The 16792-nt window shown below is 40.1% G+C and overlaps 1 protein-coding gene across 3 annotated transcripts in view; it reads right to left on the bottom strand.

Moving 5' to 3' along the window:
- Nucleotides 1–10455: 10455 nt before the first annotated feature.
- Nucleotides 10456–16792, bottom strand: part of mcoln2 (mucolipin TRP cation channel 2) — a 47401-nt gene continuing 41064 nt past the window's right edge. For all 3 annotated transcript variants that reach the window (XM_046298102.1, XM_046298100.1, XM_046298101.1), the window contains exon 14: nt 10456–11433. In XM_046298102.1, the coding sequence (XP_046154058.1) occupies nt 11397–11433 (37 nt within the window). In that variant the 3' untranslated portion in view covers nt 10456–11396. The remainder of the gene's footprint in view (nt 11434–16792) is intronic.

Below are 16792 nucleotides of genomic sequence, written 5' to 3'. Positions count from 1 at the left end.
GTGGTTGGTTTAGTTAGTGTATTCACACAACCTCAAAACCATCCAGAGGAGATCTACATTCCAGCAGGAAAAACACTGAATAGATTACACATCAGTAATAGAGTCTTACGTATAAACACCACCCCCACCTCAGGGCAAATGCCACTGCCAAATTCTAACCAGCCTCTCATGAGGCAATACAACCACTAAAACAACAGTCATAAGAATAAGGAAATAAGATAAAGGTAATTTAAGGTTGGTATTTTACTTCAACATCGTGTATTATGTCTATTTCACTACAGACCACCTAAGGGAAGTGATTAATTTGATTCTTCTCTTTTTACTGACTCTTGACATATACTCCCTGATGAGCTTTCCTGAAGTGCCAAAGACGGTTGTGTTCCAGCTTGTTCCTACAACATCCTGTCAAAGCAGATTGTGTGATGACAATGCTCATTGCCAACATTACATGGCATTCGTCATAATAGTCGGACTCATCTTATTCAGTCATAAAAATCCCCATATGAGTCACACACTTTGTCAGACTTAGTCATCTGACCAATAACTTTGAGATACTCTGGCAACATAAGATCCCATTTTGAGTGAATGTATAGCAGATATAAAATAATTAATACCAAAACGGTAATGATTTACTTTGACTACATATCCATAATGCATTATTTACACATTCACAAGCATTTCATGCACGTGTTATAACATGTCCCAAACGCATTATTAAAAGTTAATGAGATATATCCATAGTATATCTATAGCACATTCATGTCATGCATTAAAATAGCTCATATTTAGGTATCTTAATAAATGCATTATTTCAATGACAGCATGGTGTCAATCATTATGGCTGTTCTCAAAAGTGTGCTTCTGCCATACCAGTGTTAGTGAATATGCCAAAAGGCCAAACCATGTTTTGAAAATTATGCTGATACTGTATATAGCCGGCAAGTAATAGCCCCATTTCCCCCATTGGCCAGTATAGGCCTGTACCTTACTTCCTTCTCACTAAGGTCAATGATGCATGAAGATCCCCACAGGGTTGAATCCTTTGAACATTTTCCAGATCAAAACATGTAGTTGAGGATCATGTTATAGCTCATTAATGGCTTATTTGGGACTGGGGGGGGGGGGGGCAGTATTGAGTAGCTTGGATGAATAAGCTGCCCAGAGTAAACTGCCTGCTACTCAGGCCCAAAAGCTAGAATGTGCATATAATTAGACGATTTGGATAGAAAACACTCTGAAGTTTCTAAAACTGTTTGAATGATATCTGTGAGTATAACAGAACTCATATGGCAGGCAAAAACCTGAGAAAAAAAAATCCAACCAGGAAGTGAGAAATCTGAGGTTTGTAGGTTTTCAAGTCTTTGCCTATCCAATATAGAGTGTCTATGGGGTCATATTGCACTTCCTAAGGCTTCCACTAAGGCTTCTAAGGCTTCCACTCAACAGTCTTTAGAACCTTGTTTCAGGCTTCTACTGTGAAGGGGGAGCGAATAAGAGCTGTTTGACTAAGTCAGGCGCGCGGCCGTGAGAGCGAGCTGCGTTCCTTTTAATTTCTAAAGACAAAGGAATTGTCCAGTTGAAACATTATTGAAGATTTATGATAAAATCGATTTATGATAAAAATGAAAGATTGATTCTGTACATCGTTTGACATGTTTGTACGAACTGTAATAGACCTTATTTGACTTTTCGTCTGAACTAATTGCTCGCAAATTGTGCATTTGGATGGGGGCACTATTTTAGGTTTGGAAAAATAACGTTCCCAAATGTAAACGGCCTATTTCTCAGGCCCATATGCTAGAATATGCATATAATTGACATATTAGGATAGAAAACACTCTAAAGTTCCAAAACTGTCAAAAATATTGTGAGTATAACAGAACTGATATTTCCACCAGGAAGTGGCTGCTATTTTGAAAGCTCCATGTTCCATAGCCTGTCTTCGCTCCATTTAAAGGGATATCAACCATGTTCCTTTTCCTATCGCTTCCTCAATGTGTCAACAGTCTTTAAACATAGTTTCAGGCTTTTATTTTGAAAAATGAGTGAGAAAGTTATGCGTAACAGAGTTTGGGCAGCATTCTGCAGCGATACACAATCCCATCTGGTTTGCGCTTAGTGGGACTATAATTTGTTTGATGTGAGTCTGTAAGGAGAGTTTACAGTCTAAACAGACACCTAGGTATTTGTAGTTGTCCACATATTCAGTCATAAGTCAGAACCGTCCAGAGAAGTGATGCTGGACGTGCGGGCAGGTGCAGGCAGCAATGCATTTGGTTTTACTTGTATTTAAGAGCAGTTGGAGGCCACGGAAGGAGAGTTGTATGTCATTGAATCTCGTCTGGAGGTAAGTTAACACAGTGTCCAAAGAAGGGCCAGAAGTATACAGAATGGTGTCATCTGCGTAGAGGTGGATCAGAGACTCACCAGCAGCAAGAGCGACATCATTGATGTATACAGAGAAGAGAATTGAACCCTGTGGTATCCCCATAGCGACTGCCAGAGGCCCGGACAACAGACCCTCTGATTTGACACACTGAACTCTTATGAGATAATTAGTTGGTGAACCAGGCTAGGCAATCATTTGAGAAACCAAGGCTATCGAGTCTACCGATGAAGATGTGGTGATTGACAGAGTCGAAAGCCTTGGCCAGGTAAATGAATACGGCTGCACAGTATTGTTTGTTATCGTTTGCGGTTAAGATATCGTTTAGGACCTTGAGCATGGCTGAGGTGCAGCCATGACCAGCTCTGAAACCAGATTGCATAGCGGAGAATGTACGGCGGGATTCGAAATGGTTGGTAATCTGTTTGTTGACTTGGCTTTTGAAGACCTTAGAAAGGCAGTGTAGGATAGATATAGGTCTGTAGCAGTTTGGGTCAAGAGTGTCCCCCCCCTTTGAAGAGGGGGATGACCGCAGCTGCTTTCCAATCTTTGGGAATCGCAGACGACACAAAAGAGAGGTTGAACAGGCTAGTAATAGGTCTTGCAACAATTTCGGCAGATCGTTTTAGAAAGAAAGGGTCCAGATTGTCTAGCCCGGCTGATTTGTAGGGTTTCAGATTTTGCAGCTCTTTCAATACATCAGATGACTGTATTTGGGAGAAGGAGAAATGGGGAACGTTTGGGCGAGTTGCTGTGGAGGGTGTAGTGCTGTTGACCGGGGTAGGGGTAGCCAGGTGGAAAGCATGGCTAGCTGTAGAAAAATGCTTCTTAAAATTCTCAATTATAGTGGATTTATCGGGGGTGGCAGAGTTTCCAATCCTCAGTGCAGTGGGCAGCTGGGAAGAGGTGTTCTTATTCTCCATGGACTTTACGGTGTCCCAGAATTTTTTTGAGTTTGTGTTGCAGGATGCAAATATCTGCTCGAAAAAGCCAGCCTTGGCTTTTGTAACTGCCTGTGTATATTGGTTTCGAACTTCCCTGAAAAGTTGCATATCACGGGGGCTGTTCGATGCTAATGTAGAACGCCATAGGATGTTTTTGTGTTAGTTAAGGGCAGTCAGGTCTGGAGAGAACCAAGGGCTATACCTGTTCCTGGGTCTAAATTTCTTGAATGGGGCATGCTTATTTAAGATGGTGAGGAAGGCATTTAAAAAAAATAACCAGGCATCCTCTACTGACGGGATGAGATTAATATCCTTCCAGGATACCCGGGCCAGGTCTATTAGAAAGGCCTGCTGGCTGAAGTGTTTCAGGGAGCGTTTGACAGTGACAATGCACTAGATTAACAAGAAGATAAGCTTTTAAATGATATAAGACACTTGTATGTTCATGAATGTTTAATATTACGAATATTTATTTAAATTGCGCTCCCTGCAATTTCACAGGATGTTGTCGGAACACCTAGCGGAACACCTAGCCCTATTAAGGAAAGAAATAGCACAAATTACCTTTAGAAGCACACTTGTTAATTGAAATGCATTATATGTGACTACCTCATGAAGCTGGTTGAGAGAATGCCAACAGTGTGCAAAGCTGTCATCAAAGTCAAGGGGGGGTATTTGAAGAATCTCAAATATAAAATATATTTGGATTTGTTTCACCATTTTTCGGTTACTACGTGATTCCATATGTGTTATTTCATAGTTTCGATGTCTTCACTATTATTCTACAATGTAGAAAATAGTAAAACATTTAGAAAAATCCTTGAATGATTGCTCTAAAACCTCATATATTATTTGACCGGTAGTATACATTGTATTTTTTGCACATTACCAAACTTTAACAACAAGAGAAATTAATCATCACAACGTTCTTTCCATTTTGTTAAGATGGAACAGTCAGAGGTCACCAACCACAACATAGCTTCAGCTTTTAAATCAGCTAGAAAGATGTTTCGACATCGAGTAATTGTCTCTAGCTCCCTCCCAGTTAGGGGGAGTGATGGAGCTCATCACATTTGACCCAAGTTAAACAATTTAAAGGCAATGCTACCAAATACTAACTGAGTGTATGTAAACCTCTGACCCACTGGGAATGTGATGAAAGAAATGAAAGCTGAAATAAATCACTCTACTATTATTCTGACATTTCACATTCTTAAAATAAAGTGGTGATCCTAACTGACCCTAGACAGGGAATTTTTACTGGGATTAAATGTCAGAGTTTAAATGTATTTGGCTAAGGCGTATGTAAACTTCCGACTTCAACTGTATATAAATTGTTAGTCATAAAATATGATGTCTCTAGCTCTATCGATCTATGAGTAATTATGCAATTCTCTCCTATGCACATCATTGTACTGTTGGGAAAACATTTACAGTTGGTGACCGGTTAATGAGAGTCGGTTAGTCGGCAGCAAAATTTACAGACATTTGCATCCCTACATTACATCAAAAAGTCGGATTTCATAACCTAATACATCCAATAATAAGCACAGAGCTCTGTTGACATGGCAGTGCAGGTTTCTCATAATAACTTGAGGATTTTACCTTTTTTGGTAGCCTTCTTCAAAGTTGTTTTCACAGCTCACATCAATATAATTATGTTGACACGAGTAAAATGTAAAAGGCTGAAAATAAAAACGTTGGTATACGCTCAGTGCTCTGTTGACATTTCACAGAGATATGCTTGTTGTGAGAAATCTTCAAAAATTACCTGGAATTTCAAAATGTGAAAGTACTACACTCCATTTTACCTCTACATTGTTTTATTTCCTGCGGATCTGAGAAGATGACGAGAAAATGAACCTGACAGTTAGCTGTTAATGAGTTACGGAAGAGTTATGATCTTCAACAAAGCGATTTGATCCGTAAAATGTACCTTGGGCCCAGTTTTTCAGAAGTGATCTATTTCAGCTATCGGATAGGATTAAATTAATGATTTGTCCATTCTATTTCTATGCATTTAATCCTATCCAATAGGCTAAGTGAAGTCCAGATAGATAACTTTAGATACAATTGGGCCCTGAGTATATAACTATATCGGGAACTTCATGCACCATTGACATCACTGAGAAGGAGAAGAAGAAAAAGAAGAATGTAAAGTCAAGGGCCTATACCGGCCAATGGGGAAATAGGGCTAGCGCAGGCTATATATCAGCACAAGTTTCAAAACTTGGTTTGGCCTTTTGGCATATTCAGTAACACTTGTGATTTTAATATGAAACTATTGGTGCGGCAAACTCAACAAAGCTGAAGACAGTTTTGAGCCACAACCACACACGTTATAACATTTGGGTTATCAGTTTATGGCTACTGTACTTCCCATATCTTTAGCTCTTATTGCATGGAAGTCGAGCATACTTGTAGAGTAAACAAGCTAGCTAGTAATCGGTCTGAAATATTGCGATACTGCCTGCATGGGTCTACCTGTCTTTTAAAAAGGGGCCCGTTAACAATATGCAACTTTTAGAAGATCATTATCACGCTTACATCAAATATAACTAACCCTTCTTCTACATGTGATTCCATGGGTATTACAGTCAACCATCAAACATCAACAATAAGACAGGTATCCCATGCACCTAATTTTCGAAGACTTTGAAACACAGAAACTATGGATACAACTTCTTCTACGCTCATGCATTATTACAATTAATTTGCGCACCACTAGAAAACCCTGCATTAGCATTTTTCTGTTTGCCGATACATTCTGAAACAAATAAACCATATTACTGGCCTGCTAATGTGCCTGGACCTTGCAAGCTAAACTGCTGAGAAAAAAACATAACTGATCCAAATGGTTGCCCAATCAGGCAGGCTAGATGCAGTTATTTCTAAATGAATATGCATTCAAAATGCCAGGCTTTTGAGCAGTTATTTAAATGACATTGGCTATTCACTACAGTTAACAGCCTTAGGCTAGAATTTTGTACTCACTTGAAAACAATAATGGCATTCTTCATTAAATGTTGTTGTTGTAGCCTTGGTAGGATACATTTCTTGTCCCTAAAAGAAAACAATAGGGTAGCTGTTCAAGCTGGTACCGGGGGACTGGGAGGGAGCACACTCAGTGTAGGCTACCTATGATTTCTTTGTCTGATGAAACTATTTCTTCCTTTCACTGTGTAAATTGACTTGATATTTTCACTGCAGTATTAAGCCTAACATTGAGTTTATGAATTATGGGCTAATATGCATATGCTTCGAACTTATTCAGCAGCCTGATAAACTATGTGAAGGTGATGTGTCGCACTGCATGATGGTGGTCACACGAGATACTTACTGGTTTTCTGATCCACGCCCTACCTTTTAAGGTGTCTGTGACCAACAGATGCATGTGTATTTCCAGTCATGTGAAATCCATATACTAGGGCCTAATGAATTTATTTCAAATCTTTGAAATTGTTGCATGTTGTGTTTATATTTTTGTTCAGTATACTCCACGAAGACTGAAATATAACAAAACCGTTTGGCATAGAAATACCACATTTTCAACAGGTAACATTTTTTAAAATTCATTCTGAAACATTAACATTCCACAAGTGGTCGATTTGGTAATTTGAGGGCAGGAAAGGGTTTTTAATAAGCAGCGTGCAGTGGGATGCGGTGGTCAGTAGATTGACTGGTGCAGGACTGCAGAATGATAAACTTTCCTCTAGTGTGGATGCCACTGGATGCCACTTTACAGGATGTATAAATGTGAAGCATCTAGTTAGTGTTTCCACTCACTACCAAATATGGTGATGAGAGGAAGCCCAGTTGTCAGCAGTGAAGGTGGATCTCTGCTCATTTTCTCATCGATGAAACATTTGATTGCCATACAGTTTTGTTTCCAAAACTAGAATCTGTAACAAAACAGTGTGGTCTGTATTTGCCAAAGTTTCCAAAAATTACGTTGTTTATGTCACCAATCCCGCCAAAGATGGTGCCTCTTCCTGTTTGGGCGGCGCTCAGGCGGTCGTCGTCGCCTGCCTTCAAGCTGACACCGATCCCCTTTTCTGTTTCAGTTTGTTTTGTCTGATTAGTTTCACCTGTTTCTTGTTTGGGTTTTGTTTTGGGCTTTTTAAACCCGGAAGGCCCGCCGGCTTTTGTGCGGGCTTGTTTTTCTGTTCATGGTGTGTGGATTATTGTGGATTCCGTTTTTCCGGACAGTTTCGTCCTGTTTGTTGGACTTGGTATTTATGCGCCCTTGTGTGTGGCGTGACCATTACTCTGTTCTTGGAATAAAGATCCACATTTTGAACTACTCTGCTCTCTGACTCCTCCACCCACTACTCCTAGAGGCCTTTACAGTTTAGAAGGTGTGCAAGGGGCAAATTGAATTATTGTACACATGCACTTCAGAATTGTATTAGTCACATGCGCCATATACAACAGGTTTCAATTTACAGTGAAATACTTACTTACAAGCCATAACAAACAATGCAGTTGAAAAAATATGAATAAGAAATAAAAGTTCCTCTTGGAACTCCCTCTCCCGGATCCGGGAGAATTGTCATCAACTGACACTAATTAGCATAACGCAACGGACAAAAAATATGACTAGAAAATATTCATATTCATGAAATCACAAGTGAAATATATTGAAACACAGCTTATCCTTTTGTTAATCATCCTGTCACCTCAGATTTTGAAATTGTACTTTACAGCCAAAGCAAGACAAGCATTTGTGTAAGTTTATCGATAGCCTAGCATAGCATTATGTTTAGCTAGCAGCAGGCAACCTGGTCACGAAAATCAGAGAAGCAATCAAATTAAATTGTTTACCTTTGATGAGCTTCGGATGTTTTCACTCACGAGACTCCCAGTTAGATAGCAAATGTTCCTTTTTTCCAAAAATATTATTTTCGTAGCCAAAATAACTCCGTTAGTTCTTCACGTTTGCCTGAGAATTCCACCGAAAATTGTTGTCACAACAACGTGGAAAAATATTACAAATTAGCTCCATAATATCTACAGAAACATGGCAAATGTTGTTTGAAATCAATCCTCAATGTGTTTTTCAAATATCTATTCGATAATATATCAACCGGGACAGCTGTATTTTCAGTAAGACCGGGAGGAAAAATAGCTACCTCTGTCTATTACGCAAGAATTACTCTGAGAGCCCTCAGCCGGACACTTACGCAATGTAGTCGTATACGCTCATTCTTCAACATAAAGTCGTGAAACTACGTCAAAATGCTGTAGACACCTTGGGGAATACGTAGAAAAAGGATTTGGTTGATAGCCCATTCACTGCTCAATAGGGACACATCGGAACGCCGAGCTTTCAAAACATGAGTCACTTCCTGATTGGATTTTTCTCAGGCTTTCGCCTGCAATATCAGTTCTGTTATACTCAGACAATATTTTTACAGTTTAGAAAGCTTTCGAGTGTTTTCTATCCTAAGCTGTCAATTATATGCATATTCTAGCATCTTGTTCTGACAAAATAGCCCGTTTACTATGGGAACGTTATTTTTCCAAAAATGAAAATAGTGCCCCCTAGTTTCAAGAGTTAAGAAAGAGCAGCAGTAAAATACCACCAAGACTATATACAGAGGGACCGGTACAGAGCCAATGTGCGGGGTGGGGGGGTTAATGCAAATAGTTTGGGTAGCCATTTGATTGGATGTTCAGGAGTCTTATGACTTGGGGGTAGAAGCTGTTTATAGAGGCCTCTTGGACCTAGACTTGGCGCTCCGGTACTGCTTGCCTGCAAGGGTGGCTGGAGTTTGACAATTTTCAGGGCCTTCCTCTGACACCACCTGGTATAGAGGTCCTGGATGGCAGGAACCTTGGCCCCAGTGATGTACTGGGCCGGACACACTACCCTCTCTAGTTCATTTGCGGTCGGAGGCCGAGCAGTTGCCATACCAGGCATTGATGCAACCAGTCAGGATGCTCTCGGTGGTGCAGCTATTGAACCTTTTCAGGATCTGAGGACCCATGCCAAATCTTTTCAGTCTCCTGAGGGGGAATAGGTTTTGTCACGACTGTCTTGATGTGTTTGGACCATGTTAGTTTCTTGGTGATGTGAACACCAAGGAACTTGAAACGCTCAACCAGCTTCACTACAACCCCATCGATGAGAATGTGGGAGTGTTCGGTCCGCCTTTTCCTGTAGTCCACAATCAACTCTTTAACACGTTGAGGGAGAGGTTGTTGTCTTGGCACCACGGAAATGTGCAAATAAATAGAATCTCACTAGCTCATGCTTGGCTCTGCCCACCTCCTTGCTTGTTCTACCCACTATAATGAATTTGCTCCTCTTGGAAACGTCAAGATCTGGTCTCTGTTTGCTTCTACTGTAAATCAATTGAGCACTGAAGATGGGCTTTTGCTGGTGACCTAGTCTCCCTATGAGTGACAGCACCCTGAGCCATACACGCAAAACCAGAGAAGATTAATGAATGCCTACACTAATTTCTCTGTCTGCCTCTCCACCACAGAAAGGAGAGGCTGAAACAGCTGCATTTTGGAGCTACCTTACTCAACGGAAATGTACCAAAACAATGGGAATGCAACGGCGTATGCTATATTAGATCAAGCATTTAAAATAGATACAATTTTATTGTTTGCTAACTGATATTTCATATCACAACAATATATCATAACAGAATTGCAGGCAAATTTCTTGGAGATTTTTTTTTTTTTTTGGGGGGGTCCCGTGACTAATTGCTACCATTCACTAGCACTTTTGATTACAGCCATGACACTACACTGTTATTGTAATGATGCTTCTATTAAGATGACTAAATACTGTATGCCTTTTCATTATCCTTGAATGCAGTTGGGACCCGTTACAACACATGCATGAAATACTTAGCCACAACGGATTTATTACACAGCTATGTAGTCAAAGTAAATGACCAAATAATGCATGTAACAGAATAATACATGCCACTTTATCATTGTCTCCTATTCTGTCACGCACTCAAGGTTCAGTTTCTGCAAATAGTCTTTTCCCTGCCGTCTTAAACCTGGGAAAGGCAGACTCACATTTTATTATCTTTATGATACAGGGAAGACATGCATGCCTGTGTGTAGAGGCAGTTCATCTTTCAATAATATTGACTTTGCAGATTACAGGTGTCATGAGCTCTTTATTCCAAAGTTCAATTACCAAGTTCAATTACTAAGTACATAGCATGAGTGGATTATGTGATTTACCTTCTTCCTTTTGCAAGTGACTGCATTACCTTTTCTATTTACTGAAAATTAATGGTGGTCTTAGACACAATGGTATTTCCAAAATGGACAAAATACCGATATGGACAAAATAATAGACAAATGATAAAGAAAAATTATTTTTAGTAGTGCATTCACAGATTTATTTTGAACATACAAATCTATGAAACACCGAAAAATAAATTACATGTGTTTCACATTAATGTTGCATACATACGAAGGGCATCAGAATCACATAGCAGACATGCTCTCCCTGTGCTTGCCTGAAGTGACTTTCTGGTCCTGTAAACCTCTGAAGAATGTCCCTGTGAAAATGCCTCATGAGCTTAGTTCAACAGTCGTACACCATTAGAACCCAAAATATAAACTTTTTTTTCCCGCCAATGTTTGTAAACAAAGTAAAACACTGTATAGCAACAAAACATAGTTAACTATAATTTTGATGTCATGATGGTTAGTCCTTGCATCCATAGCCCCGCCTATGAATTTGAGAGTGGCTACATTTATCCAGGCACATTCCTCAGAGGTGGAGTGGACACTTATTGTTTTCAATATCTTCCTTCTCTTTGCTAATACAGAGCCACTGGCTCTGAACCAGCAGATATCATACATGGCTTTTAGTTTAATGTTTAAAAGGCAATATAAAGAATTATTTGGCACTTATATTCCACATTTGTTTCCAGGGAAAATATACATATTCTGCCTATTAAAACCTGCATGATCCCAAATATTATTGAACAGTATTTCCATCAGGGTTCTTTCCTGTATTTCAGAGTTCCGGGTTCCCAATTTCCAGAATCATCCTCTGCTCCCAACATTCCCAGGTGTGGCTGCTGTCAGCTGATGAGTATGATGTCATCATTGCTTGGAGCCCTGAAACAGAACAATCCAGTCATAATCCCAAACAAAAGAAAGTTGACTGTCATTCCAGAAAATCTTTTACTAGCTTCAATCACCCATAGGGAAAAACCACATTATTTTACATGTGAACGCGTAAAGCAGGCTACCCTTACATGTACAATGTTTTATAATTATCGACTGTCTCATTGAACAGAGGACAAGCAGTGTTTCTCTTAGCAAACTTGCTTGACATAAGGGGAGCTCGAACCCATGGTTAATGAGCACTGTCATGTGAGGCAACTGCTTTAGCTAAGTTTGCCACCAGGAAGCAATTATGTTGATGGTATGTCTTGAAAGCTATATGACAAGTCCATATGGCTCTTCAGCTTTTTTGTTTTATTACAATGTACAATAAACTTGTTGCATTGACCTCTTTTCTGTAAAAGCACATGGATGTGTGCAAAACAGATGAGCAAAAGTGTAGGATTTTGACATATGAGAAAATGTGCCTTTTGAATTGTGTCTAACATTAGTAGCCTAGTCAAGGATGCATCATCATCATCATGCAATTTTGGCACTCTACTTGATACAGACCAAGAGGAACAAAAGTCAACCTTGAATTTTGAGGTCAAATATCCCTCTGGTGGCCAAGGGCCTATTTTAAGAAATGCCATTTGTTGGTGGATATAAAGTTTTAGATCTTTGATAAGCTGATGCAGAATTTGTTCTGACAGGAAATAATCATTGTCACCTGGTGAGGTTAGCATAGGGCTAACATGTGGCAGGTTATCGGATGAGACCAACTACAATGTAGGTCCAGGTTAAAATTATTCTAATGTTCACAAGTATGGACCCTAGGTTGTCTGGTAAAACTTAAAGCTTTGTGTTTGCATTCCAAATGCCACGCTATTCCATTTGTTGTGCTATGTCGGGAATAGTGTGGCATTTGGATGTAGTCCCTGAAAGTTAGAATGTAGAACATTTTGAAAAGGCTTATATTTCTTGTTAATACAATGTAAAGGAAACACCGAAGTAGTTGCCATTCATTTGCAATGCCCAACATGATGAGTAGTTGTTGGCAAAGTTGTCCAGTGGAGGATGAGCCCTCCTTATAAGTACATAATGTTGTTCCCTTTACTGTTCCAAATCCCCAACTACAGTCTCCTTTCCTTTATCATCCAAAGAAAATGTCCAAGGGATCAGGGTTAATCCATGTAAAGTGCTGCAGTATATTATACATCTAATGACTCATGTAGACCTGGGTCATATTCAAGGTTGGGGAGTAACAGATTACATGTGATCAGTTAATATTTACCTTTAACAAGACAAGTCAGTTAAGAACACATTTTTTACAATGACAGCCTACACCGGCAAAACCTGGACAACGCTGTGCCAATTGTGCACCGCCATATGGGACTCCCAATCACAGCCGGTTGTGATAAAGTCGGATCAAACCAGGAAGTCTGTAGTGACGCCTCAAGCATGGAGATGCAGTGCCTTAGACCACTGCGCCACTCGGGAGCCCAAGAAAATTTAACTCGGGAGTTAAATGTAACCCGATTAGTGTTTTGTAATCACTTACGCTATCAGGACAAATATTTGGGAAAACTAGATTACTTTAATTACTTTTAAATTCAGTGAAGAGTTTTGCAAAAAAATACATTATCACCTTTGAGAAAACAATGACGTTCAATTCAGCATTGATAAAAGTTAGTTCCTCCTGAGCGGGTCTGACCCCAAGTCAGAGACCATTGATGGGCTCTGACCCGTGCTGGATGTGGCAGGGGCTACAGTTCATTATGGATTACAAAGGAAAACCCAACCGTGATCTGCCTGACAATGCCTCTACCATACGTACTCAATTAACTTAATGCATGCTTTGACAACATTGAGCCGGGTGTGAGAGCCGTCACCAACCCAGAGGATTGGGTGATCTCGCTCGCCGAGGCCAATGAGAGAAGGGTCTTTAAAATCAGGTCAACGCCGGCAAGGCCACTGGCCCCGATGGTATTCCAGGGTGCCATTCAACAATTAGTGGTTTGGAAGGAATCAGTTGCCAACTGCAAGCTTTGCACAACAATCACTAGCTTGCTATTTCAGTGGAAAGGGTATAGTCCAAGTCAAGGTTTAAGGGTCTTTGATAAGCTTAAAATGATAAAACATTCACTCGCAACACACCATGGGCCAGAAAAGGTTGAATGCATTGGCCATGCTGTTCAAAACAACTGGAAACGCAGAAATCTCAGGAGTTCAGTAAATTCAAGACAACTGGAAAATAAGTTTTGAATGGTCATCCAACTCGGAATTCCAAGTCGGGAACATAGAGGTCCAAAAATGTATTGTATGCTGCTACATAAACTATGTAATAATATGCCAGGGAGATATGTATAGAGTAGCTAAGAAAGTAATACTAAGTGTATGTTGTGTAGTAAGCTGTTAGTAGCCCATGTGCCTCATCCTAATAAGTTGGTCCCTTTCCCCTTCATAACTTAGTCTACTTTTCTGACTTGGTGGTGCACATAAAAATAAAATACATTTTTTATTTGTTAAATGCACTGAATACAAAAGTAAACCTTACCATGAAATGCTTACTTAGAAGCCCTTAACTCTATTTCTTGAACCGTATTATTGGTTAAAACCTCTCTGGGATATGTGGGATGGTAGCGTTCCACCTGGCCAATATCCAGTGAAAATGCAGAGCGCCAAATTCAAATAAATGACTATAAAAATGTAACTTGGATGAAATCACACATTCAATATACCAAATTAAAGCTACACTTGTTGTGAATCCAGCTAACGTGTCAGATTTAAAAAATGCTTTACGGCGAAACCAACGATGCTATTATCTGATGATAGCACCCCAGTAAACAAAGAGAGGAAAGCATATTTCAACCCTGCAGGCGCGACACAAAATGCAGAAATAAAAATATAATTCATGCCTTACCTTTGACGCGCCTCTAACAAAGAGTACACTAGACTCGATCCTCATTCTGAAAAGTGTTACTTCTTAATTTCTCAAAGGAAAAACCTCAACCAATTTCTAAAGACTGTTGACATCCAGTGGAAGCGATAGGAACTGCAGGAAAGTCTATCTGAAATCTGGATTCCCAATGAAATCTCATTGAAAAGAGAGTGACCTCGAAATAAATAAAAAATATCTGAATGGTTTGTCCTCGGGTTTTCACCTGCCAAATAAGTTCTGTTATACTCACAGACATGATTCAAACAGTTTTAGAAACTTCAGTGTTTTCTATCCAGATCTACTAATAGTATGCATATCTTAGCTTCTGGGTCTGAGTAGCAGGCCATTTACTTTGGACACGGTTTTCATCTGGACGTGAAAATACTGTCCCCTGTCCCAAAGAAGTTAAGTTTTAAAAAATAACAATAAAGAGGCTATAAACAGGGGGTATCGGCACAGAGTCAATGTGCGGGGGTACAGGTTAGTCGAGGTAATTTGAACATTTGTACAGTAGGGGTAAAGTGACTATGCATATATAAACAGCAAGCAACAGCAGTGTAAAAATCAAAGGGGGTGGGTGTCAATGTAAATAGTCCAGGTGGCCATTTGATTAGCTGTTCAGGAGTCTTATGGCTCGGGGGTAAAAGCGGTTAAGAAACCTTTTGAAACTAGACTTGGCGCTCCGGTACTGCTTGCCGTGCGGTAGTAGAGAGAACAGTCTATGACTTGGGTGGCTGGAGTCTGACAATTTTTTAGGGACTTCCTCTGACACCGCCTAGTATATAGGTCCTGGATGGCAGGAAGCTTGGACCTAGTGATGTACTGGGCCGTACGCACTACCCTCTGCAGCGCCTTACGGTTAGAGCATGTAACCTGTCTTAGAGAAATGTAATCAAATATTGGGAGAGATTTCATTCTCTGCTTATGTCCCCTTTATTTATCCTATGGTTCTGACTTGGTGTACAGGGAGAGTACTGTTCTGAATTCGGTTGCTGTACACTTAAAGTGCTGAACAAATAGTTGACTAAGTCCGTCCTAGCTCACTCATTAATGTCTTAATCAAAATTACGGATTGCCTCTTATCCACTCATCATTCCCTTTGCCATAGATTGTACATCTCAAATTGTCAGTAGAAACATTTGTTTTATCAAGGTCAGCCATATTTTTTAAAAAGGCAGTAAAAATGTAGGCTGAATGTACAGTTTCGCTGCCAGAAAAGTTTCTGCTGACACCGCCGCTACACCTGGCTAAGAATTCACTTCATGGTGATAAAAGAAAGCTCTGCTGTCGGGACAGCTTTTTATAGGCCCTAACAGTTTGTGGGCACTGTTACTCACAGTTGTAGTGCAATTCATGTATTGATTCGTCTGGCATGCATCTAAAAAATAATATAAAAAAATAAAAAAATAAATCTGAGTTTGCCCCACCAAGATTTACATGCTAAAATCACCACTGCTAGACTGTTATGCAGGTGAATGAGGACCCAAAAGCGACTTAACGGAAACAGAGTCTTTATTCCAGTCTTAAACAAAAGCGATAATCCTGGATATTATCTAGGTAAATGCAAAAACAGGAAAACTGAAATCCACTCATCAGTAGAAAGGAATGATTGGAGACTCGACCACAGACTGCAGGTCGCTTCGGGAAGGCACCGGCCGTAGCTGACATTGACACCTGCTCACACGCAGCATCTGAAGAAGGTAAAACACGACAGGGCGGAACAAGGACACAGAACAGCGAACATCAAACAAGGATCCGACAAGGACAGAAGCGGAAAACAGAGGGAGAAATAGGGACTCTAATCAGAGGGCAAAATAGGGGACAGGTGTGAAAAGAGTAAATGAGGTAGTTAGGAGAATGAGGAACAGCTGGGAGCAGGAACGAACGATAGAGAGAGAGAGCGAGAGAGGGAGGGGGAGAGAGAGGGATAGAAAGAGGGAAAGAACCTAATAAGACCAGCAGAGGGAAACGAATAGAAGGGAAGCACAGAGACAAGACATGATAATCAATGACAAAACATGACATAGACAACCATTTATGTATTGCCATAGCTTTTCAAGTAGAGGTCAAAGTCAAACTGGAACTCAGCCATGCAGGAACAGTCGCCATCTACTTGATAAGCAACTCCAGTGTAGATGTAGCCTTGTGTGTCAGGTTGTCCTGCTGAAAAGGTGTATTCATCTCCCAATGTCTGGTGGAAAGCAGACCGAGGCAGGTTTTCTGCTATGATTTAACATTATGCAGCCACCACGATGCTTTAAAATCTGGAGAGAGTGGTACATGTTTTGTATTTGCATCAAACATAAAACTTTGTATTCAGAACAAAGGACATTTCTTTGGCACATTTCTTGCAGTATTACTTTAATGCCGTGTTGCAAGTTTTTATTATTATGTACAATCTTCCTTTTCACTCTGTCAATTAGGTTAGAA

This window comes from Oncorhynchus gorbuscha, linkage group LG14, assembly GCF_021184085.1.
Source record: "Oncorhynchus gorbuscha isolate QuinsamMale2020 ecotype Even-year linkage group LG14, OgorEven_v1.0, whole genome shotgun sequence".
Lineage (NCBI taxonomy): Eukaryota > Metazoa > Chordata > Actinopteri > Salmoniformes > Salmonidae > Oncorhynchus > Oncorhynchus gorbuscha.
This window is presented reverse-complemented; position numbering and strand designations above follow the sequence as displayed.